The sequence below is a fragment of the Coenobita brevimanus genome, chromosome 76 (assembly GCF_032717465.1).
Source record: "Coenobita brevimanus isolate Jiangsu-jjx chromosome 76, ASM3271746v2, whole genome shotgun sequence".
NCBI classification, from domain to species: domain Eukaryota; kingdom Metazoa; phylum Arthropoda; class Malacostraca; order Decapoda; family Coenobitidae; genus Coenobita; species Coenobita brevimanus.
This window is the reverse complement of record NC_137029.1, coordinates 28461576-28487680: the sequence shown is the minus strand read 5'-3', so window position 1 is coordinate 28487680 and position 26105 is coordinate 28461576. Positions and strand designations below refer to the sequence as shown.

Sequence of the window (26105 nt, the reverse complement as noted above, 5' to 3'; positions counted from 1 at the left end):
CTCTCTCCTCTCTCTCTCACCTTATCGTTTCCTGGTACAAAGTAAAGCACCATTCTCTCCTCTTCCATCCATTTTATCCGTCCCTCAGTCTGACATCTACAAGTCTTCTCCCTATTTCTTGACATACTCTTCCCTTTTCGAGTCAGGTTTTACGGTGAGCAATTCTTGAGTCACGATGGTTAAAACGGAGAAAGCCAATATATCATCATCATCATCATCATCATCATCATGTTCATTAACTAGATTCTTGTAAGTAGATTTTCAGAATGGAAAGCAGTTTCAAGAGTTCAGTAGGTAGACAGGTTAGCAGGTAGCTGCGTAGGTAGGAAGTCAAGCAGGTGTATGGAAAGGCATGAAGGTGGATATGAAGGCAGGTAGGAAGGTAAGCAGGTAGGCACAGGTAATTAAGTAGGTAGGCAGGTTGGTTGGCTGGCAGGTAGGCAGGTAGTTGGGCAGACGGAAGGGCGTGTAGATATACAGACATGGGTATATAAGTAAACATACAGACAAAGGCAGGCAGACAGACAAAGTTAGAACAATACAGACAGAAAATGACAGGTGAAGACAGAGATAGAAAGAGACACAGACAGACAGGCAGCTAAATAGACAATAACTCACTGACTGATATACAGATATAGCAGAAGCAGAGAGACAGACAGGAGGCAGGCAGCTGGATAGGCAGGAGAACAGGGACAAGGAAATCCCAGAGTCAAAGAGGCAGAGGATCAATGGAGAGGCGAAATAAGAGGAAGAGGAAGGAGGAAAGAAAGAAAAATGAGGGGGACTGAGGGGGGGGGAAGGAGAGAGGCTAGGAGATGGGAGGGAGGGAGGAAAAGAAAAGAAAGGAAGAAGGAAGCAACGGAAAAGGAAGGAGGAAGGAAAGGAAAAGGAAGGAGGAGGGAAAGGAAAAGGAAAGAGGAAGCAAAGGAAAAGGAAGGAGGAAGCAAAGGAAAAGGAAGGAGGAAGCAAAGGAAAAGGAAAGAGGAAGGAAAGGAAAAGGAAGGAGGAAGCAAAGGGAAAGGAAAGAGGAAGGAACAGAGAAGGAACGAGGGACAATGGTGAGAAAAAGAGAGACGGGAAAGATGAGGCCAGACAAGGAAGAAATTAGAGAGGAGGAGGAGGAAGAGAGGTGAGAAAGAGTGAGAATTGGAGGGTGGAGAAAGGAAAGGACAGGGTGAGAGAGATAAAAGAGACGAAAGAGCCAGGAGGGTGAGAAGAGAACCAAGGGGGGGGGGGAAGAGAGAGAGAGAGAGAGAGAGAGAGAGAGAGAGAGAGAATGTGATGGAGGCGTGGGGGAGAAGCGAGAGAGATAAAACATGAATAGTGAGAGGTCGGAGAGATAAGGGGGCAAGTGGAGGGGAAGATTAGATGGACGAGGAGGGAGGGAGATGCGAGAAGGGAGGGAAGGAGATGTGAGGAGCAGGAGGGAGGGAAGGAGATGTGAGGAGAGAGGAAAGATGTGAGGCGGGAGGGAAGACTTGAGAAGAGAGGGAAGATGTAAGGAGGGAGGGATGTTGTGAGGAGAGAGGGAAGATGTGAAAAGGGAGGGAAGATGTGATGAGAGAGGGAAGGATATGTGAGGATGGAGAGAAGGAGATATGAGAAGAGAGGGAAGGGGAAGGATATGTGAGGATGGAGGGAAGGAGATGCGAGGAGGAAGGGAGGGAGATGTGAGGAAAGAAGGAAGGAGATGTGAGGGGAGACGGAAGGAAATGTGAGGAGACAGTGAAGGAAAAGAGAGAGGGAAGAAAATGTAAAGAACGAGGGAAGGAAATGTGGAGAGAGAGAGGGAAGGAAATGTGAGAAGGGAGGGAAGGGAATGTGAGGGAGGAGGGAAGGAGATGTGAGGAGGGAGGGAAGATGTGAAGAGAGAAGGACGGAGATGTGAGGAGGGAGGGAAGATGTAATGAGGGAGGGAAGGAGATGTGAGGAGGGAGGAAAGGAGTACGACATACAAAGGAGTACAAAGGAAAGCAAACAGCAACAGACCTAATGGTCCTTTCGAGGCTGCTGTTACAGAGAAGACTATCACTATGATAGTTAATGCTACAAGCTGAAGGTAAAGCTAGTAAAGCAAGGAGAGAGGGAAGGAGATGCGAGGAGGGATACAAGAGAGAAAGGAGGAGGAGGAGAGAGGGAGGTAACCCGGCCAAGCAAACCAAAGTGAGTGGAAACTGGAGATAACAAACGCAAAATCAGAGATATCTGATATGGAAGCTTAAGAACACTGCGAAGAGACTGCGTGGGAAGTGAAAGGCTTAGAACAAGACGGGAAGATACATATAGGAAATTTAAGATGCCGATCAAAAGAGGAAATAAAACAGAAAAAGAAAGATAAGGAACAAAGAAAAAGAACAAAGTGGGAAATGGAAGAACAACAACAAAGTGAAAATATAAGGTGGGAAAAGACATAACAAGTGGAGAGTTAAAGTGGAAAAAGTTACATAATATCAGGAGTAGAATTTCTCTGGGACCTGCGGCGAGGCTCGTGTTTCAGTTTACTGTAAAAAGTAACTTGCCTTAACAGAAAGATCCACTATCTAGATTTTGGAGGTGTCTTAACAGAGAGCCCCACTGTTAAAACACCTCCAATGTCTCAATAGGCTTAAATTTGGCACTTTTTACTAAAGTTGTCGCTAGACGGAGTAACGACAGGTGTCAGCTGAAGGCAGATTAGGATCATCCACGTCAAATTACCCTATATGGTACTAATTTTATGTCTCCAAAGGCCTCCTTTTAACAAATCCGCAAGAAGCAGAAGTAGAAGAAGAGAGATGAAGAACGCTGGCCACTCACTGACCTGCTGGCTATCGACGCAGGTAAAAACAAGGGGGAAATATGGATTTGGGGAGTATATGGAGGACTTGGAGGTGGGTAGAGTGTCGTGGGAAGACGGGTCGTTGCTGAGTAGGAACGAAAATTTTTACTGATCCTTTTGTCCTGGCCATCCCTCACAGGATGCGGTGTCGGGCAAGATAGACAGATAAACAAGTACAGACATACTGTAGATAAAAGGCCAGAGACGCAAAAATAAATATATAGAGGCAGACAGATATACAGATGTAAAGATATACAGATCGAAAAATACACAGTCAGATATACAGATAAGCAGGTGAGAGGGAATTAGGGATGTTCGGAAAGCAGAAAAGAAAAAAAAAAATCGCAAAGGTATGGAGAAAGACGGAGAAAACGAAAATAGTGATAATCTAGACGCTGAAAACTAGGCAACGAAAATGAGTAGTAAAAGTAAAAAAGTAACTGAAGCAATGAGATAAAGACGGAAGAGAGAGGGAAGAAGAAAGTACAGGCGAAGAGAGAAAGTGAAGAAGAAAGAGGAGGAGAAGAGAAGAGAGCAGTGAGTGGGGAGAGGAGAGAAGGGAAGAGGGAGAGCGGGGAGAAAAAGAGTGGAAGAGAGAAAATGTGGAAAATAAAAATAAAGAAAAGAGGAATAACACGACGATAATGATGCTCCACACTTACGAAAATGTGACTACGAGAATCAAGGGACAGTTTCTGTTTGGTAATAAATGATGTAAAGATGTGGAAGCGAATAAGAGAGGGTGAAAAGAATGACGGAAGAAAAGAGAACGAAGGCGAAGGTAATGATGATCCCGGATCTGAAGAATGTTAATTTGAAAAGCAGTAAGAGGTAAAACTTACAGGAAAAAAATGGGGGGAACAAGAATATGCAAGAATGGAGGATCAGGATGACAACAATGATTAAACTTAAAAATATCATTACGGAGATTAGGAAAGAAAACGAAGTTGAGTGTACTGACAAAAGCAAAGAGGAACAACATTTTGAAGATGATCAATGATTAAAAAATAATGAAAATGAGTGTCATTAAAAAAAAAAAATCATGGGAGGGAAATGATGCGAAAGTGGAGGAGAAGAAAAACAATGATCATCATGGCTTAGAAAAATATGAATATGAGAAGAAAAAAGCATTACGAAGAAAATTAATATAAAATATGGACACAACAGACAGAAAAGAAAAAGACGGAAGCATAGAGAAGGAACACGAAGATAACGATGACCCAAAATTAGACAAAAATATGAAAATGAGGAGGAGGAAGGAAGAAGGAGAGCAAGAGGAAGGGTTCGAGATAATTAGGAGGGAGAGAGTTGGAGGGAAAGGCGCCAAGAAACTGGAAAGATTACGAAGGATTAGCAGGTGAAAAATACCATGAAGGGAAAGTGGGAAAGAAAGAAGCTGGAGGAGGATGAAGAGGAGGATTTGTTAGCCTAAGAGAATTGGAGGAGGAGGAGGAGGAGGAGGAGGAGGAATGCAGAGCTAATGAGAAGACAAGATCAAGAAGAGTGGAAGACAGTGTTCCAGGAAAAGTATATTTGGAAGCGGGAAGCCATGAAGAACGTAGGGAAGAGACAAATGGGTAAGACAGGGCCATACACAACACCCATAATAACACCAATTAAAATCAGCAGAGACGGGGAGAGGGCAATGAACCTGAGAATGCCAAAAATACGACCAGTTGGGGAGAGATAAAGAGGGGAAAAAAGCCATAAAGGGAGAAAGAAATTGAGAGAGAGAGGAAGGAAGAGTAATAAGAGAGAGTGGAGGGACGAGGGTGAGGTGGAGTGAATGGGGCGAGCCAGATGGAAAAGAAATAAATGTGTGTGAAAAAGTTTGCAAGGGTCGACGGGGTGGCACTTGTGGTCCCCTGCCTACACCCAAGCCTCTGTGTATGTCTGCCTGTCTGTATGTATGTCTGTCCCTCAACAACACAAGGTTTTCTCTCTTTGTTCACTCACTTGTTTTTCCGTGGACACTTCCGCAAAAACACGTACACCTAAAAAATCGTTCCGTAAGTTGAATGGCTATGATTTTTTTTTTCTCCTTGTTTACTCACTGACAATGGCATGGACACGAAAACACACACACACACACACACACACACACACACACACACACACACACACACACACACACACACAAAAGTACCACGCTCCTGAGAATGCAAAACAGAATAAATTCCGTTGAGATGGAACTTGCTGTACTAAGAACCCTAATTTTGTCTCTTTTGACGACAAAAGATACTTTTTCCTTCTTGTTGCCTCGCAGGCTTTTGTATGAACACACACACACACACACACACACACACACACACACACACACACACACACACACACACCTCGCTGGTGCAGTGGTAACGTTCTCGCTTGCCATCTGGTAGACGGGAGTTCGCGCCTCGCTCAGGTTGCGAAAAGTTTCACTGACGAAGTGGGTGGTTACTGTCCCCCTTGAGCAAGGGGACGGGTGTGTGGGTGTGTGAAGGTCACAGCCTTGCCCTTAGATCGGACTATATGAGCTCTCAGCTCCCTTCCGGGAGGGTGAAAGCTGACGATCACGACCATCAAGTGATCCTGACCGACCCGGTGAATTACACATAAAGTACCTCTCTCCCGAAGTGGGATGGCTATGAAAATGGCCAAGCCTGTGTCAGTCTGCCTCAAGGTTTTTTCTCCATACTCACTCACCTGCTTTACATGGACATTTGCACAAAAACACACACACTCGGGGACAAAAGTTCGCTTACAAGTCCACTGCGTCTAATTCACACTTATGGGCATGTCCCCTACTTTCCTTCCCGAGCATCACATTAAAGAGGAACTTCTACGAGCAGAGACGTATATCAAGCCTCTCCCAGCCAGTGATTTATGGTGAAAAGAGAACAGTAAGATATTTTTTGTCCCTGAATAGAAACTTAATATAGAGTTTCCGAGCACGTTAGGTCTTAGAATTTGACGCAGCGAATGAAACATGTAAAAACTGCCCTTTGAATATGAAGATATAAAAAAATTACGGTGTTCCGATCTTTTCAGTATTACACGGACGAATTTTTAGGATACCATTCTGTAATTATTTCAAGCTGCAGCCAGACATACCAACCATACGGCCCCGACAGAAATACATCATACCAAGCTGTTCAGGTACATTTTTTGCCGAATGTATAAATGCTGACAACTGAACTTACCTCGCTCTCACGGCTGGGTTGGTGATAACAGATTTCTTGTGTTCAATATTTTCGTGTAGCCATAAACAGGCACCTTCCTCTCCCTCTCCCTCTCTCTCTCTCTCTCTCTCTCACACACACACACACACACACACACACACACACACACACACACACACACACACACACACACACACACACACACACACACACAGATTACTAGCGTATATTATTCGGCCGGAAATGACAATTAAATCTTTTTCCAAGCAGCAACTGAATATATGATGGAGGCAGCGCATAATACTCTAATTAATTTCTGCCGGGGAGGGACACTCGTATTTTCAGACACTCCCACCAACTTTTTCTGATGAGTTCTCGTTGGCTTGGAAAATTTCCTAACACATTTTCCTTAGCGTTTCTCTCCCTCCCTCTCCCCTCATCTCTCTCTCTCTCTCTGCATTTTGACTCACCACTCGGAATCCTATGAGTCACTCTTTGTTGAATAAAATCGTCTGTCACACCGTCACTTCATACCGAAGACATACAGACTGCGATTCACACAACAAACCATCTCAACGCTTCAACTATATATCACATGCATCACTCACTATAAACGCCTCTTCCCTATTCGTACTGCACCAGTCAGGGAAAGGTTCATTCTGGCTACCACTCCTTTCCAGGAGGTCTGTTCCCGCAAAGGACCTCATATAGACTGTTTCAGACAGTGTAACTTGTACATCTCCCTCCTTATGTTTGATACTGACGACTATGGTGTTGCTGGAAGTCTCAGACTGGCACCCTCTTGATCAATTCATTCTTCCTTTATATACGAGTATCTGTTAGCTAATCTATCAATGTATTTACATATCTCTGGACTAACATCTGAGTCTGACATCTCTGGTGTGACTTGAATACTCTAGCTGATATTTTCCCTAGCAGGTCCTTCCACCTTCATCTATATATCTTTGTACCTGCCTATCTATGCATCGTACTTACATTTAAAACTAACGACTGTGGTGTTAATGGTGGCGTCCCCCTCCTCGCTGCACGTTTCGCACTGATACTCCCAAGTAATTTTTTCTTACATTTATCTATCTTTCCATCTATGTAATTCTTTCTTGCATTTATCTATCTTTCCATCAATATACATCTATATATCGATTCCCCCACATATGTCTGTGAGTACTTACATTTGATATTAACGACTATGGTGTTACTGGTGGCGTCCCCCTCCACGTTGGACGCCTCGCACTGATACCGTCCCGAGCGATTCCTTCTCACCTTCTGCAGTGCTATGGTGCCCTCACTCACTATCACCCCGGCCGTCACGTTGTTCACCAGCTCCACGCCCTGACAGCAAGACAAAGCTTAGAATTATGTCTATGTTCCATCCCCTGTTGAGTAGGAAGTAGAGGAAAGCTTAGAATTAAAGAACTTATGAGGGCTTAGGTATAAGTCTTGTGTTGTATGCTCTGTTAAGGAAGACACAGAAAACGACTTACATCTGAAGAACAAACAGGGGGATTAGATAAATGCCTGTGTTCCATGCCCTGTGAGTATGCAGAATATGAAGAAATTGGCTTAGACTGACGAATTATGTTTCGTGACCTGTTAATAAAATAATAATAATTAAGGTTGATTTATGCCTGCCGACAGCACGATTCATTAATCATTTCAGTCGGATGATGTCTTTTTTTAGGTTGCTGTTCATGCCTACGGATGACTATTTTATAACAAAATGTCTCTCTGTCTCTTTCGCAATACCTATTCACAGTGGAAATAAAAATCCTTTCCCTCAGGTGTTGGCAGTCACGCACCATCTCCGTTCCTCGCTACTTTCCGCGGCCATGAAAAATACAAGACGTCACGAGCAAAGAGGAAGGCAGAAGGCGCGTGCGGCATAGCAATGATGGTGTGGGGTGTGTGGGTGTGTAGGTGGAGGTGGGGTTCGATGCGTTGGGGTGGAGGAGAGCTCTGGAAGGGTTTGTGGGGTGGCAGAGGATGGGATATTCCTGTTGGGCATGTGTGGTCTGGGTGAGGGAGGGGTGTGTGGGATAGAGTATGTGGGGGAAACGAAAGAGGGTATTGTGGTGGAGGGAAGGTGTGGTGTAAGTGGTGTGTGTGTAAGGGAAGGGACAAAGGAGTCAGGAGTGGTTTGTGTGTATGTGTGTGTGGGGGGTATGGTGTTCTGATAGGGTGTGTGAGGTGCAAGGGGGTCAGAAGGAGTATGAAAGTGGCGGGGGGGGGGGGTTCTAGTGGTGTGTGCTGGATGGAGACGATGTATGTGGCCTGCTGTAAGTGGTGGGATGTTGGTGGGGCAAAGGATTGGACATTGTGTCGGGATGAGCGGGGGGAGGGGGTCTGGGAAGGTGTATTCCAGTGAGGAGTGTGTGTGTGTGGTGTTGGAGGGGGAGGGGAGGTGTATATTGTTTGGTTGTGCGTGTCTGGCGCAACATGAACGAAGCAAACATCACATCGTTGTCGTAACGGGAGCAAACTGAGTTTTCTAACCAGAAGAGAATGAAAAGTCTCACGTAATAAGAATAATTATCACTTGGCCGCAGCAGCAAGATATAAAAAGTCAGTGAAGTAAAACACAATGTGCTGAAGAACTGGTACAAATATACCAGCGCGTGATTTCGCCTGTCAGCCTAGGAACTTTAATCACCTTCACCCTCAGAATGTTACTTGCTTTATTCCTCCTTTCCTGAGATAATTTTATTAGCCTGAGATGCACTTCACTGAACTCTTCTTTACTAAGGGCTTCTCCTAAGCTGAATAAAGTTACCTGTTGTTTTATTCTTCATTTCCTGAGATATTTTTATCAGCTTGGGATGCTCTCCTTAAACCCTTCATTACCAGGGGCTTCTCCTAAGCTGAATCAAGTTACCTGGTAGCAGTCACATGCTACAAAAAACAAGTCATCGTAGTGAAGGGACTAATGTAAAGCGATTTTCCACATTAGTAATGCATTACTAAGCGACCATTAATCAGACCGGAAAGTTCTCGTTATCCAGGCTTTGCAGGTTCTCGGTAATGCTGCAAACATTAACACCTTCAGCCCCAGGACGCCATTATTTATGTTCTTGCCAGTGCCAGATGAATGAATTTAGCTTATAACAGCAACGTTTTAGTCTCTCTCTCTCTCTCTCTCTGTTAAAGGTCACACGGTATTGGCCAGTAACTACGTATTAAGGCTTTATCCACCTACGAACCAATCAGCTGTCAGGTATTAGGCCACCGCCAACCAATCAGCTGGGATCCAGTCTATCTCACCATTATTATTACTTGCTATGAGAGAGAGAGAGAGAGAGAGAGAGAGAGAGAGAGAGAGAGAGAGAGAGACGAAAATATTAAATCACTCGCTAATATTATACCAAACTGAATACACGCAATCCTCATTAATTAGGGATGTGTTTTAAAATGCCACAAATTTCCTGTGAGAGTGAGTCACAGGTGCCAGAGAGAGATAATGAAGCCACCATTAACTCTCTCATGGTCAGGACAGCTCTTTATTCCAAACCAGCGACAGCAAGACGATTATATTCAGCTGAGAATGAGTCATGAGAGACTAAGTGTCAAATTACACAACTCGGTGTGAAAACTGCATTAACGAAGGCTTAGGATTAACACCTAATGACTGCACAACGCTCATTAAGGTAAATAATTAATATCCTGCTAAGCCACACCTCCTACAATACCACCCACTGCGATGAGACAGTAGTGTGATATCGTACACTTATTCTCTCTCTCTCTCTCCCTCTCTCTCAAGGGACCACCTTTTGGTAAGAGAACGTCCCTTGACATTCTCATTGACCTCAATTATTCACTTTCTTATTAAACTCTGCTCTACGATGACGTTATTTTATTTTTGCTGCCACCAGACGATTTTATTCAGCTTTGGGCAGACCCGCCTTCATAAACGAGTTAGGAACAATGTATTAACCCCTTCACTGTGTGTGTGTGTGTGTGTGTGTGTGTGTGTGTGTGTGTGTGTGTGTGTGTGTGTGTGTGTGTGTGTGTTATAACAGACCTGTAGTGGTGAACAGGCTAGGAATAATCTGTTAATCCCCACAGTACCAAGGTGTTTTATTTTTCTTGCTATCATCATATGATTTTATAAACAGTTGCCAAATCCTGAAAATGCCAATTACCTTTTGTGATGATAAAATATTCTTTTTCACACCACCTTCCACATGCCGATAACATTTTTTAAAACTCTTCATACCATCAGTTTTGGGGGGTACTAGTGGACAATTTCATTCCATTAAATAAGTGTTCTCGAGTACTGAAAAATTCAATTAACCCTCTGGCCGGAGAAGAAATGTTCACTGTCTTTCTCACTAGTCTAATATATCATTTAGTTTCTTGGTCATCTCTAGCTGTTTCATTCTCTCATAACTTTCTCACTGGTCTAATATATCATTCAGTTTCTTGGTCATCTCTAGCTGTCTCATTCTCTCATAACTTTTTCGTTAAGTATTCTCTTGTACTGAAAATTGCAGTTGGCCTGTGTGAGAAGAGAAATTCCTCTGCTTTCTCACTCGTCTGATATATCATTCAATTTCTTATTAAGCTTCATCTCATATTCCCAGCTCGTGTCTCCGTCATCAACAATTCACTGACACTCTGAGGCCCGGGTTCTCGTCAGCTTCGGAAGATTTCTCGCACCTCTTCCTCGGCGATTTATTTTGCATTAACCTTTTCCTGGGTAATATCAAAGAGAATTTTACCACGCACTGACACTGTATTCAGCAAAGCCTCATAATACGGCTCTGATGATCCGGCATATCTCTAGTATTTCTGTACCTGATTATTGTGTTGCAGATATTGTCAAGGTAGTTTTTAGTTTCGGAAACACTCCCCTTCATTGTGAACGAATTGACGAAGGCTATATCTAACGTCTCTAGTTTAAAAAAGAGAAAAAAAATGGAAACCTCGTCTGAGCTGAACAATGTAGCCTGGAGCGCAAAAAAAAAAAAAAAAGGCATCCTCGGAGTGAAGGGGTGATGTGTCTAAGGTAATAAGCAGTGACTAACTTTGCCATGGTGTACAGAAAGGCTTACTAACTACATACAAATTCAGTATGTTATTTTATTCACTAGTTTTGACATTAACATCATATATTAAAGAACAAAAAACTTTCTTAGATTTCCTGACGACCAAAATAGCGTTTCAGTTCCATATGAACAAAACACCTAACTTGTTATTCATCATTTTTTTTTTTTAACTAAAATGAGATAATAACCCACTAAATCTCAACTTCACAATAAAGCTACCTGGCTAAAAGAAAAAACATACCAACACAGACTTATAATATCAATAAATACAATGTCTTTATTTGGCTATATCATTCCCCTAACGTCCTCTGGCTCATATGACTCACTCTGCTGAATAAAGACGTCGTGTGTTGACAGAATTAGAGGATTAGAATCACCTCGACCATCACAGCACCAATGGTCTATTTGTCTGTAGTCTGACGTCTTCATCCCGGAGGTGGCAGCCAAAAACAAACCGCCACCATGTCAACCTGTCCTCCGCCATCAAGTTGCCCATCTCCAACTCATCCACATATATCTCTTCACCTTAACCCTCCACCTCATCCTAAGTCTCCTCCCATCTACCCCTTCCTCCCTCCCCCTAACCCTTTCACTCTCCCAGTCAAATGCTGCAGTACTACAGTACACAACAGCTTGGTTATGAAGCAATTATGAACGTGGTGTAGCCTGTGTAAAAATCCTGTGTCAGTACTAATATTAAAGCGATATTTTGCATTCAGTACAGAGGCGTGGCGGTGTGGCTGAGACTGATGTGCTAATCATGGACCAGACACGCTCGGGATGCGGATGCTGTGCTTTGTGAATATAAACGCGTTGCTATTTTTTGTTATAAGCTTTTGCATGTGCAGCTGCAGACATAAATACTGATCCACTTCACAACATTTACTATCATGATACTGAACAATCACTGTCAAACCCTGTGACTCCACAGACATCACAAGGTGAGAATCTGAGTGTCCTAATTCAAACACACCTTACTTCACTGACATCACAAGGTAAGAATCTGGTTATCCTAGTTCAAACATGCCCAAATTAAGTGACATCTAGCGGTGAAGATGGAAGTATCCAGATGCAGGACTGTTCTACTTCATTAGCATCATGTGTGAAAGTCTGACTATCCCAGCTCATACCTCCACATTCACCGACATCGTGAGGTGAGACGGTGGCTAATTCAAACATACCTTATTTCACTAATGTCTTAAGGGAAGAATCTGACTATTTCTACGTCACTGATGAAAGGATGTGAGCATCCTAATTCAAACATGCCAATATCCACTAACATCTTGATGCAAGAGTTAGATTGTCCAGAAAAAAATGTCACCCACTTCACTGACATTTTGAAGGGAGAAGCTGTCTAGTCTGTCTTTTGTCTGGTGCAGGTGACTCCCAATTATGATGAAATAATTAATCAGGTGTCAGTTAAGGGACGGACGAAATGTCAGGGCAAGTGGGATAATGCTCGCTTCAATTTTCCACTTATTCCATTTTTTTCTTAGTGATGAATTATGCTTATTACACCCTGATATTCTCTTATGCTGATCATATACTTCAGCACCGACACAGTTTGCATCAATAACATATATACAAGAGGATAAAAGACGCAATGAGTACAGTACAGTATATCTCCTACGAAGACATATTACAAAAACTTCTAAAACCACTTAAAATAAGTCCATAGTCAGAGGCAAAATAAAAGCTGGACTAAGGACACCCCATTCCCCTGTGTGACATTCTCGGCCTAACGCAACACACCTTCACCTGCATTATGTCTAGCGGGGAGAATCGGCTCCAAAACGTGGTCCTATGAATCAGGATGTTCTTATTCCAACTTTAACATGATCGAATATTTTGAGTCAGAGTATGGATGGTGTTCTAAGAGGCCTTGCAGATTTCGTAACACCTCTTCCTCAGGGATTTATTTTGCACATTACACCTCAGTACCCTCCTGTATGATGCTGATATAAAGTGTCGATATTAAAACGATATAAATAACATACAGGGAAAGCTGAAGGTGCAATATGCGAAATAAATCTCCAAGGGCAAAATGTTACGCTTGCATCTTTACAATTACAAGAACTGTCACAACCTTTATAGACAATACGATCTTCATCTAGTAAATCCAGCCTCGTACATGCTAACACTCTAACAGTGACTTACCTACTTAGCATTTATTTTGGACTAACGCCCTATGATATAAGGGATCAAGGGCATCATTAAAGTTTAAAACCATACCTATAAGGAAGGGAGGGTCAAAGGTACTTACCTGGTGCAGCCATTTAATCTTGTAGGGCGGGGGGTTGGCGTCCACAGTACACTCAAAGAAGAGATCGTTTCCCTCCCTCAGCGTGTCCGCGTCTAGAGCCCTTCCTAGGTTCAGGCTCACGCTCGGTTTGTCTGGGGATTGGAAGAAATTATTAGTAAAGCATCATTATCATCAACATCTTAATTTATCATCATCATCATCATCTGCAGCAGCAGCAGCAGCAGCAGCTTTTCTCACCTAATGATTGCGTAAGGTATTGACTGAGTAGCTATATTAACATAGGTGAAAAGTGTTTGATTGCAACATCAGCCACAGTGAAACCATTGATACCTTCGGAAAGAGTATTTTTTAGGGAGGGTGTAATGATATTCTCAGTCAAAAAAAGTATGTGTGTACATTCCACGTGAACTATTCTGCCACCACAAACGATGGTTACGGGATAACACCCGATGGTCCTGCACCACGCTGGCTGCACCTACATGTTGTTATCCAGCTTAGAATAATACGCGAAAAGTGAAGCATTAGTGAAGGCTAAATCTAGTTCTCCAATTCGGTGTGTCTATCCCGAGTTCAATTAATTCATTAAGACATAATCAACGAAATATCAAAATTTACCAAAATTTTCTGTTATACTGAACTGTGTATGGATTCCAGCTACTCTTATTAGTGAAACACAGGAATGAAATGATAAGGAAGGAGCTGATGAAGATGGTATATATATATATATATATATATATATATATATATATATATATATATATATATATAGACACTATCTATCTATCTGTCTATCTATCTATATTTTCCCCTAAGTTTGGTAAACAATTTGGGTGGCTGATGTGGGATAGTTGTGGTATTAGATAATTTACTGTGGGCTGCATTAACCAAATTACATCACGCTCTGAATGGCCCAGAGAGAACAGAAAAATTATTCTCCCACCTTTTTTCCTCTTAGGTCTGACACGTTTTTCTTTGATGTTAATGTTGTTGGAAAAATTCACCTATCCAATCTCTGAAGCCTATAAATATGCTTTTGGATACTCCAGCTGATTATATAGTATTTTTGACAGTTTTTTTTTTTTTTTTACTTCTTAACTCTTTCATTCGCTGACTCTGACTCAATCTCTTTTTTTTTTCTTTCTCGATCTCATTTTCACACACACACACACACACACACACACACACACACACACACACACACACACACACACACACACACACTATACTCACTCACCAATGCACTAACCCTTACCCACTCACTCACTCTCATACTCTCCTCTCATTCTTGCACACACACACACACACACACACACACACACACACACATCCACATATTCTCACTCTCACTGTAACTCTCACACCCTCACTCCTTTTCTTCATTCAGATGTAATTACAGTGTCTTTGATGCTTAATTTTATCAGTTTCCAGACTAACTTGGTTGCACTGAAGGCCTCCAAGAACTCATTTGTTCTCACTAACTTAACTTTTTTCTCTTATCACATCCAACATTGTTACGTCTTGTTCAGATTGTTCTTCCTACCGTTAGATGATTTTATTCAGCTTAAGACAGACTTTTCGAACTGGGGAGTTAGACACAGCCTTCAACAACTCTTTCATTACGTGAGGCATTTCCTAAGTTGGACAATATCGTTTGAAGGAAGCAAGAATATACTAAAAACGCCATCGGACTGCAAGGAGGGGGGGGAGGTTTAATAGTAAACCCTTATATTTGTCAAACAGAAACCCTGTACACAACAGTACAATCAATCTACCTACCTACCTACCAACCTACTATATTTTATCTACCAGTAGCTACCTATCTATCTACTGTATATTTAGCTGTCAGTCTGTCTATGTCCGCATATGTGTGTGTGTTTGTATGTACAGTATGTAGGTATTGCCTAAAGCCGCGTCCAGTGAGAGGTGGCCTCAATAAGAAGGCCCCCATGAGTGTTTGTCCCAAGACAGTAATGACCAACTTCCTACTGTACACCATCACCTTCCCTTACACACAGTATTCTCGCACCTTATCTCTTTCGTTGTCTCACCTCTTCTCACCCACCTCACTCTCATATACCCCATTAGTCAACCTCTCCCTCATTCACTCTGCATGGCCAAACACTTTAATGTTTCTGTTACCTTTCCCACAACATCAACCTCCTCATCTCAGTCTTAAACCTGTAAATCATTAGTCTTCAGGTTTTTCTTTAATAATTAACGCCGGTACCCATGCCTGCAAACAATATAAATACAACGGTTTTATCCTCTAAGGCTGAAGGGAGAAAAACTGTAACGCGAATATTCTCTGCGCGTCGAATAACTACAGCGAAAAAGGAGTTGAGGACCAGGTATCTCCGACCTTCTATAATCTTCACTGACTCGGGGAAAGGGATGCAATAAATAAGTTTAAGTGTGAATGTTTGAAGTTTGGTCTTAATCCTTTGACGACGATGAAGGCGATGATGATGATGATGATGATGAAATTACAGATGTTACCGAGTAAATAATATGCAACGTATTATGAGTACTCACAAGAGACGTCTAGTGTGAAGATATCTTCCATGGTGGCTAGTGTGAGTGTAGGGTGCTTGGCTCGACACACCAGCTGCTGCCCGTGGTGTTCTCTGGTCAGCTCCAGCAGTAGCACGCTGACTGTCATGTTGGGGCTCACCTCAACCTGAAAAAAAAGAAAAAAAGTTACTCTTAAAACTGTATTTAGGCTTTCTTACCCATAAAGGTATAACTAACTGTACACGGCTTTTTATTCATGGCTCTACAAACTGTACCATGAAATGTTTAGGCTCACCTCAATCTGAAAAAAAGACCTTGCTTACTCTTAAAAGTATAGGGACGCTTTCTTATTAATAAAGGTATAACTGTACATGGCTTTTTATTTACAGGGTATAGCTCCTCACACTGTATGGACCATTAGGGCTACTTGTTGGCTACGACAAACAAATAAGAAGAAATATATGATGCTTCAAAAAAAAGATGGTTAAACGAAAGCAGAAACACAGCACGATGATTACCAAATCCAGCTGAATGTAGCCCTGCCTGATGAAGCTCTACTTCCCTGTTGGTACACATCAAGGCTACACACCTACTGCAGGATTAACCCCGACTCCTTACTGTTGTTGTTACCACATGATTTTATTCAGTTTAGAAATGGCCTCTCGCACTGAAGGCTATTATTAAAACGGTAACTCACCCCTCCAGGTGCAAGAGTCTACCTTACGCTGGCAAATGTTGAATGAAAGAGTATGAAAAAATAAAAAATAAAACAACAAAGAAGTGCCCGGGTTCAGTGTGTTAGTTAACACATTACACGTGTGATCTTTAATCCGCGGCGTCCCGTCGACGTTCTTTAACGTCCACACGTTTTGTCACTGCCAATCCCGTCGACGTACATAGACGCGAAAAAATTGCAAGGTCCCTAATTTGCACAATTTTCAATTTTCACGAGTCATTTTTGGTACGTATACATGTGACACCTTCCTCAACAAGATGCCAGGCAGGGACAATGCCTTACCCAGCATGACCTCCTCCCCCCCCCTGCATGCCATTGTCTCAGCAATTCACCTGTTATCAGTGACCTGGCCAGTATAGCCATGTCATGCCACGGTACGAAATTCAGAGCCAGAGTGATTCCCCAATCAATGACAACGTGGAGGACAAACTTTACATAGCATTAGAGGAAGAAACAGTTAGAAATGATGATCAGGTAATGTGGCAAAAAAAGGTCAGGTATTAATGAGTGAAACAATGCTTATAATGCCTATATTACTGCTTGAAAACCAATATACTCTCGTACTACATATAAATTCGTACCAAGTAAATAAATAAATACCGTTTATGAGTGGTGTGAAATAGTCATCCTCCCATAGAACTCGTTTTCTTTGGTGCCAGCCTGATAGAAAACCCAGTAAGGTAAGGAGGTACTCCTACCTGTAATGAGTATTTTACACCTCAGGTGAGCGATTTCTCTATGAATTTTCGATGTTTCTCACCAAAAGCGAAGGTTTGAGCCAAAAAAAAAAAAAAATTCCTAAAATGGTCGGGATTGGGGGGAGTCAGTGGTGGAAAAGTGGTCGGGATGGGGCGGGTTAATAACACACTCAAAATACTTTTTCAGGCTAATTTTGTAACCTGATTATACAAATGTGTCCAGAGATGTTATACAGTGCAATCAACAGGATCTATTACGTGGCCATGTAAAGTTACAGTGTAAGATGTATGGAATGTGGTGTGATGTGGTGTCTGCGGTGCAATGTATGTATGTCGAAAGTGTAGTGTGGTGTGGTGCGGTGTATAATGTGTGGTATGGTGCGGTGTACTGCATGTATGCTGTGGTGTGGTGTGATGTATGTATGTATGGATGTATGTGGTGTGGTCTATCGTACATCCGTGGCGCAGTCAGGTGTGGTACTGCGTATTATCTGTAGCGTGGTGTGAACTGATGTAAGGTGTGGTGTGGCGCATATGATGTGGTCGTATCTGCGGTATGGTATGGTGTGGTGCATATGGTGTAGTCGTATCTGTGGTATGGCGTGGTGTGGTGCATATGGTGTGGGCGTCATGTGTACAGTATTAAGGTGTATGTCTGTGTTGGGGTGTATTGTATGTCTGTAATGTTGCGTGGTGTGTGGCTGCAGTTGGTATGTTACATGTTTAGAAAGTATAAGGAAGTTTTAAAATCATTAAATGCACCAGGAGCATACGTCAAACATTTAACATCAAAATACTGCATGTTAGGAACTACGGTATGGTGGTCTGGCTTACTATACAACACACTTCACAGGGATGGTATGAGACTGGGACATACCACTCTTTACAGTATACTTAGACCTACTTGACTTTAACCCCACAACAGATGAAAAGTACATATATTGCATCCGTACCTTTACAATAACTTATTATTTATCTATCAAGTTATCTCTAGATATTTATGCGTATATCTACATTATAACAATCTATAAATCTATCTACCATACTATTTCTCTCTCTACCCACCTATCTATCAGTATCTTACGTACAAGGAAGGCAAGACTGGCACTGGGTATCAGTGCAATAAATCAGATATTGAGCGTTCAGCCATAAACCTCTTCTTAGCTCATTCATAATGTCACTGCATGGGAGGCAGCGTAGAGCACGACACGCATTCCTCGCCTCACCTCACCTATCTTACCTCACCTAACCTGGCCTCACTTCATCTCACCTCAGTTTACCTCACCTCACCTAACGTCACCTCACCTTACTACACTTCACCTTACCTCTCACACGGATCTCACATACACTATACATAGTCACACCCATCATACACTGCCTACATCACATATATTACCACACACACACACACACACACACACACACACACACACACACACACACACAAATCCATTACAGAACAAGGGAATATCAAGTTCACGAAGTATTCCAATTGAATTATTTACTCGGGTCTCGCACTCCCGTCCTTACAACCTGCCCCTCGCCCGTCCCTCTCCCTCCTCCCCCGACATTCCAAGCTACTACGCCATAACTTCCGTTGCTATGATACTGTACAAATATGGCGGAACCAAAGACGTCTGCCTCAGACCTTGTTTTCACCCCAAAATACAGCATAATTCGTGAACCCCATCAGCCCAAAGGCGTCTTTATGTATTTTCTGTCTCACTCTTGCTCCAGCAGACAATATCCTTCACCCTAAGTGAGACATTTAGTGCTGAAGGTGTTAATGGAGGCTACACGTAACTACTACAGTTCAAATGAGAGAGAGAGAGAGAGAGAGAGAGAGAGAGAGAGAGAGAGAGAGAGAGAGGGAGAGATTCGAGCAATTATGAAAATTTCTAATTGCAATAATCTCTCTCTCTCTCTCTCTCTCTCTCTCTCTCAGCCAGAATACATAATTTTTTTCTTTATTCCTGCTCCCACCAGACTAATTAACAGCATATGAGAGACCTCTCGGACTCCAGGGGGCTTGATAACAGCGTTCATTAACCTCTTAATTCAAAGAAGTCTTCACAAAATTGCCAACAAATCGTCTGTTACGCAGCCAGCACAATGCAAAGTAGGTAGGTCTATTTCCACAAACGCCAGACGATTTTATAAGGCTAAGTAAATCACAGTTTCCTGAATATGTTAATACTGCCATCATTAACCCTCTCAATGTCAGGGAAGCTCTAGCTTTTCTATTCCTTCCAACACAAGACGATTTTATTCAGATGAAATTGAGTCATAGGAGCTTGAGTAGTAAAGACTGCAATGATGGCAGCAGGAAGGTGTGCTCTACACCATTTTATCTGGCCAACGTGGTTTCCTGTTTATCTATCTACCTATTAATTTATTCATTTATTTTCTGGTGTGTATACTACTTATCACTGATATAAGAGTGGGGTGATGATGATGATCGTAAAGGCGACGGCAACGGCGGCGGCGGCAACAACGTCCACCACCACCACCACCACCACCACCACGATGAGATGATGATGATGGTAAAGACGACGACGACCATCACCACCATGATCACGATAATGACGGAGATAGCATGGCGGATTATCAGTGGATACACTGGTAACATTTTCTCTCAATTTTTGTGTGATAATTTTCTCGTTTCTATATTATGACAACCCCATTTATAACACCAAGAGAGCAAAGGACCACGCAAAATAAAAGCAACAGAACTTAGAACTGGGTAGAAATGTGAAGGTAGCAGTGAGAAAAGTATGTGCAAAGGAAACAGAGGGAGAAAAAGGAAGAGGGGAGAAATGAAAGCAGAAAAAGAATTTGAAACAACAATACTTAGAAATGGGGTGGAAACGGTGATGAAAACGTGTTAAAACGAAACAATGTAGTTAATGGATTTGAAGTGAGAAGGAGATGGGGCAGGAAGTAGAAATGGGAAATGACTCTGAAGAGTGGAAATGTCAAGAAGGGAAGGGAGAATGGAAAAGTGAAAAAGGGAAGGGAGAATACAGAAGGAAATTAACTGTGAAGAGTGAAAATGGGAGGTGGAAGTGAAAGAAATACATGCAAACGAGAAAATGAAATACATGGAAAAAGAGAATCGGAGGGACAGCAAGCAGGGAACGGAAAAAAATGTGGAAACAAGAGAGTAGTAGTGAGGCAGGTGTATGGAAGGGAAAAATAAAAGTAACAATCTGGTTTGGAGGGAGGGAGGGCAAGGAAAAAGGAGAAACGAAGGGTGAGGGAAAGGAAGTTAGGCAAGTGAAAATGGAAAGTTAGTAGCGAGGAAAGTACATAAAAAAAGGGGGGGAAATGGAGGGAAGAAGATGAGAAAGGCAAAGAGTGGGAAACAAACTGTAATTACAGTGAAAATGAGAGTTGTAAGAAGTAATGGGTATGCAATAATAAAGAAGGGAGGGAAAAAGAAAACAAAAGATGAAAAAGACGACAGCTGGGAAAAAGTTAAAACGAGACAGAAGCTGTGAATATAACTACAAAGAAAAAAAAATATTAATCGTAAGTAGATCGTGGGAGAAACTGACGGAAAAATAGGAAGAAGAAAATGAAGAGAACCGAGAAAGAAATTGGAAACGTGATAACAGTGACCAAAGTGTGTGGAAGGGAAAATAAAATAAATAAGTCTGGAGGGAGAGAGGGGGAGATGGAAGGGTAGAAAAGATGGGGAGAAACAGAGGAGGGTAAAAATCTGGAGTAACTGAGACGCAGCAATGAGAAAAAAAAAAAATCCTGAAGATAAAAGAAGGGAAAAAGGGAAGAGTTGATAATAGAGTGGAAATGGAAGGGAAAATACGTGCCTGAAGAGAATGCGAGAAGGAAGGGGTACTGGAATGGAAATACTGCAGCAGAAAAAATAAAGTGGAAAAGGGATAGTAGTAGTAAGTCTATACAAAGAAAAGGGAACAATGTTTTTAGGTGGAAATTTGGAGTGTGAAAATGAAAAAAAAGGAGAAAAGTAAATATACACAGAAAAAGGTAGAAATGAGAGAAGTGAGGAAAGTGTTTTCAAGGAAAAAAAAAAATGGTTTCCATGGAGACAGGAGAGAAGGGAAGGGAAAAAACGAAGGGTGGGGGAAAAGAAGGTAAGAAAAGAGTGAAAATAGGAGAGCAACAGTTAAGCAAGTGCATGGAAAGCTGACAGCGACAGAATGGTAGTACAAATTTGGCAAATACACGACGCAAAACTTGTGCCGGTATGTTGTTGTAACAGTGGCGATAACTGAGAAGTTAAATATCCTACTAAATTATGAAGTATCAAGATCATCATCATGATCATCATCATCATCATCATCATTATTCCATCCTTTCGTGATGGGAGGGTTCCAGCAACAAGAATAAGAAAACAGAAAACACAGCTCCCAGTGAACTGGAAAATGATGAGGATACAGAAAGGGTACAAGGTAGAAATTCCTAACAGGTTTAAATAATGGTGGACGACTGAAGTTCTCCGATCCACCACTGCCTCATCAGAAGCGTAAGGAACCGGGGTTAGGTTGTTCAGTCCAGACATTTAAAGCGAAGGTGAGCAGTTGACTATCTTACTTCTACGATGGAACACATTCTGTCCATTTCTCCTTTCTCTGAAATCTCCATTCTTGGAGATTTCAATGTTCACCACCACCTTTGGCTCTCCTCTCCTTTCACGGATCCACCTGGTGAACAAGCCTACATCTTTTCTATCCTTAATGACCTAGAGCAGCTTGTACAGCACCCTACCCGTACCCCTGACCGCCTTGGAGAGAGCTCCAACATACTTGACCTCTTCCTCACAACTAATCCTTCTGCTTACTCTGTTAATCTTTTCTCTCCGTTGGGCTCCTCCGATCACAACCTTATTACCTTAACCTGTCCTATCACTCCGGTACGGCCTGTGGACCCTCCAGGGAAACGTCGTCTGTGGCACTTTGGAGCCGCGAACTGGGAGGCCCTCAGGCAGTACTTCTTTGATTTTCCCTGAAATGATTATTGCTTCCATGGCCGGGAGCCATCTGAGTGTGCCTCGCGCATTACGGAGGTTATTCTCTCGGGCATGGAAGCATACATTCCTTTCTCATATCCTTTGACTAACGCAAGAAAGCCTTGGTTTAATCACGCTTGTTCTAATGCTGTCCGCAACAAGGAGAGGGCCTACAAATGGTACCGGAGCCAACCCACACCTGAATCACATCATCTTTACGTTTCTGCCCGGAATCGTGCTAAGTCTGTTCTTCGCTCTACTAAAAATAATTTCATCCATACTAAATGCTCTCAACTCTCCAACTCGAATTCTTCCCGCTCCTTCTGGCACCTTGCCAAAAATCTTTCTAACAACTTTACCTCATCATCCTTCCCTCCTCTTTTCTACTCTGATGGTTCTGTAGCTATTTCTTCTACTGATAAAGCAGATCTCTTCGCACAGACTTTCTCCTCCAATTCCACCTTAGACGATTCCGGTGCTGTTCCTCCTTCACTTCTCCCCTCTGACTTCCTCATGGCTGACATTAAAATTTCTTCAGTTGATGTATTTTCTGCCATCACTGGCCTCAGTACTAACAAGGCATATGGGCCTGATGGGGTCCCTCCTGTTGTTCTCAAGAACTGTGCTTCTGTGCTTACACCCTGCCTAGGCAAACTATTTCGCCTTTGTCTGTCAACTTGTACCTTTCCTTCTTGCTGGAAGTTTGCTCTCATTCAGCCAGTCCCAAAGAAGGGTGACCACTCCCAACCCTCCAACTATCGTCCAATTGCTTTAACGTCCTGTATTTCAAAAGTTTTCGAGTCAATTCTTAATAGAAAAATTTTAAGGCATCTTTCCTATCACAACCTTCTTTCCGATCGTCAGTATGGGTTCCGTCAGGGACGCTCCACTGGCGATCTTCTCACCTACCTTTCAGACTCCTGGTCATCCTCCTTTCGGGACTTTGGCGAAAGCTTTGCCATTGCACTTGACATCTCAAAGGCTTTCGATCGAGTCTGGCATAAATCTTTAATTTCCAAACTGCCCTCCTACAGTTTCTATCCTTCTATCTGTGCCTTCATCGCTAGCTTCCTTTCTGGTCGTTCTATAGCCGCTGTTGTAGACGGCCATCGTTCTTCTCCTAGATCTATCAACAGTGGTGTTCCTCAGGGCTCTGTCCTATCACCAACTCTCTTCCTTTTATTCATCAATGATCTTCTAAGCTGTACATCTAACCCTATCCACTCATACGCTGATGACTCCACCCTTCACCTTTCCATTCGGTTCCCGCAACGCCCATCTCAACAGTTACTTCAAGAAACAAGGGATGAGGCTATGGCACACCTAATGTCTGACTTGGCTCGTATCGCTGACTGGGGTAAAAATAATATGGTTGTCTTTAATGCATCTAAGACTCAGTTCTTACACCTATCAACCCGACAAAATCTTCCACAGGTATACCCATTAATGTTTAATAATATTCAGCTTAATCCTGCATCATCCTTGAACATGCTTGGGGTTTCATTTACTCGGGACTTATCTTGGAAAGATCATATTACATCTCTTGTAAAATCTGCTTCTAAGAGATTGGGTGTGCTAAGCCGACTCCGCTCTTTCTTTACCCCTGCACAATTGTTGACTCTATACAGAGGTTTTATCCGCCCCTGTGTGGAGTACAACTCTCATGTGTGGGGAGGCTCCCATCATACAGCTCTTCTCAATAGGGTGGAGTCAAAGGCTTTTCGTCTCATTAACTCTCCTCCTCTTACTGACTCCCTTCAACCTCTGTCTCTTCGCCGCACTGTTGCATCTTTATCTCTTTTCTATCGCTACTTTAATGGTCACTGCTCCTCTGAACTGTCTGCTTGCATTCCTCCACCTCTACGACGGGCGCGTAGCACCCGTCTGGCAGCAAACTCTCATCCCTTTTCTGTCCAACTCTCTAATGCAAGAGTTAACCGTTACTCCCAGTCTTTCATTTATGCAACAGGTCAACTCTGGAACTGTCTCCCTCTGTCTGTATTTCCTGCTGCCTATGATCTCCAGTCTTTCAAACGCAGTGTGTCCAGGCATCTCAAAATGATCGGATCTTGAATTTGGCTCTCTATTGTATTTTGTTTTTCTCTTGGAGGGAACTGTTACTGCGGGCCATGGCCTTTGGTTCCTTCTTCCTCGCATAAAAAAAAAAAAAAAAAAAAAAGTTGTTTGCTCCTTAGTAGCATTATGTGAGCAATAAATCCGAATCACTCCTAGGCATTAGATCCTTACGGGCCACATCCGGTTGGAAAGTCTCCCATTTGACCACTAGGTGTCTAAAATCTGTCAGAGGACACCATGGCTGGTGCACTACATCAGTACACAGCATGATGGTCCACCATTGATCTGCCTGCGTAAACCCGAAAATCGTACCAAGGTCTAGTGAAACCTTGAATCGTACCAAAAACAGGAAGCAGTCAAGCGCCATAGGGGATGAAAATAATGATTTCATAATGAGGTACGTATACTGGTTTGTTGAAAAGGAAAGTACTCAAGTGCCACAGGGGATAAAAACAATGATCATATAATGCGGTATACTGGACACACACTGCTTTAGCAACGCAGAACGCAGCAATTACGATGCCTTATTAAAGAAGGGTTAATAAAGTTTAAAATATTTTAATTATGAACTATAATGTTTAGTAATAATGACTATGTAATGTAGAATGTTTACGGTATAATGTTTTAATAATCGAGGTTTAGTCACGTTATATTAAAGTAATGGAAAATGTTGCAAAGTTACGGTTTAACCATGGATAAAAGTGTGCAATCTTATAGTACGATCATGACAAAAGATAAATACGAATATCTGTAGAGAACATGCGTAGAGAACAAATTTCATGGGAGACGGGAGGACAACATTACAATCTCCAAGAAGGGAGTTCTTTGATAAACCAGCCTCTGTTGTCATGCCGGCATCAAAAGTAGCTGAACTGGAAAAGAACATTTATTTTTTTCCGTCTGGAAAGCTTGAAAAAAAGACCAAATGCATTAGCTAGTAGATGCTTTAGTAACGAAAGATCAATAACAACAACTTTTCCTTACGGGCAGGACAATTGTGCTTGCGCGCGCGTGCATAATTATATTAATAAGGTAATAATAATAATAATAATAATAATAATAAATAATAATAATAATAATCCACCCATCATCCAGTCCTATGCCGCCCCATGAGGAGCGTAGGAGCCCGAGGCTATGCAAGGTGGTCCTGGCATTAAGATGAGAGTGACCTGCCTCACTCATCCCTGAGTGGCATAACGTGAGCAATAAACCCCTACCACCCCTTGAATACAAACCTACACAGGCTCAATCCAACTGGGGTGCTGTAATTACCCATTAAACCACCAGGTGCCATAATTTGGTTATATGGTTACCACCCAGCGTAGTAAATGGTTTCGTAGTGTACGGGAAACCACTTGGCTTGTCACTCAGTGTAGTCACCCATAAGCAGAAGGAAGAGGAAAGAATGAGGGAAATACAGACAGAAGAGGGAGTGTAAAGTCACCCGTAGGAAGAAGGAAGAAGAAGAATGAAGGAAAGAAAGACAGAAGAGGAAGAGAGGAAAGGGCAGACACCCAAAGCAGCACTAGTGAGTGAGTGGATGGTGAGAGCACCCACCTACCACTTAATAATAATAATAATAATAATTATTATTATTATTATTATTATAGTAATGATAATGATAATATATGGACAAATCCACAGGACAGACAGGAAGAGTGCGGGTGAGAGCCAGATTGAATGACTATGTGAGGTAAGGTGCGTGAGGTAGGTACGTGAGGTGGGTGTGTGAGGTGGGTGCGTTGCATGAGAGGACCCACCACGCACCCAACGCACCCCAGGGCCGACCAGTAAG

General features: G+C 42.4%; 1 protein-coding gene across 1 annotated transcript in view; it reads right to left on the bottom strand.

Moving 5' to 3' along the window:
* Window positions 1-26105, bottom strand: part of LOC145408205 (nephrin-like) — a 180023-nt gene that overhangs the window by 92366 nt on the left and 61552 nt on the right. The window contains exons 8-10 of the mRNA XM_080278961.1: window positions 15832-15976; window positions 13300-13430; window positions 7167-7326 (exon numbers count right to left, since the gene is read on the bottom strand). Coding sequence (XP_080135087.1) covers window positions 7167-7326; window positions 13300-13430; window positions 15832-15976 — 436 coding nt within the window. The remainder of the gene's footprint in view (window positions 1-7166; window positions 7327-13299; window positions 13431-15831; window positions 15977-26105) is intronic.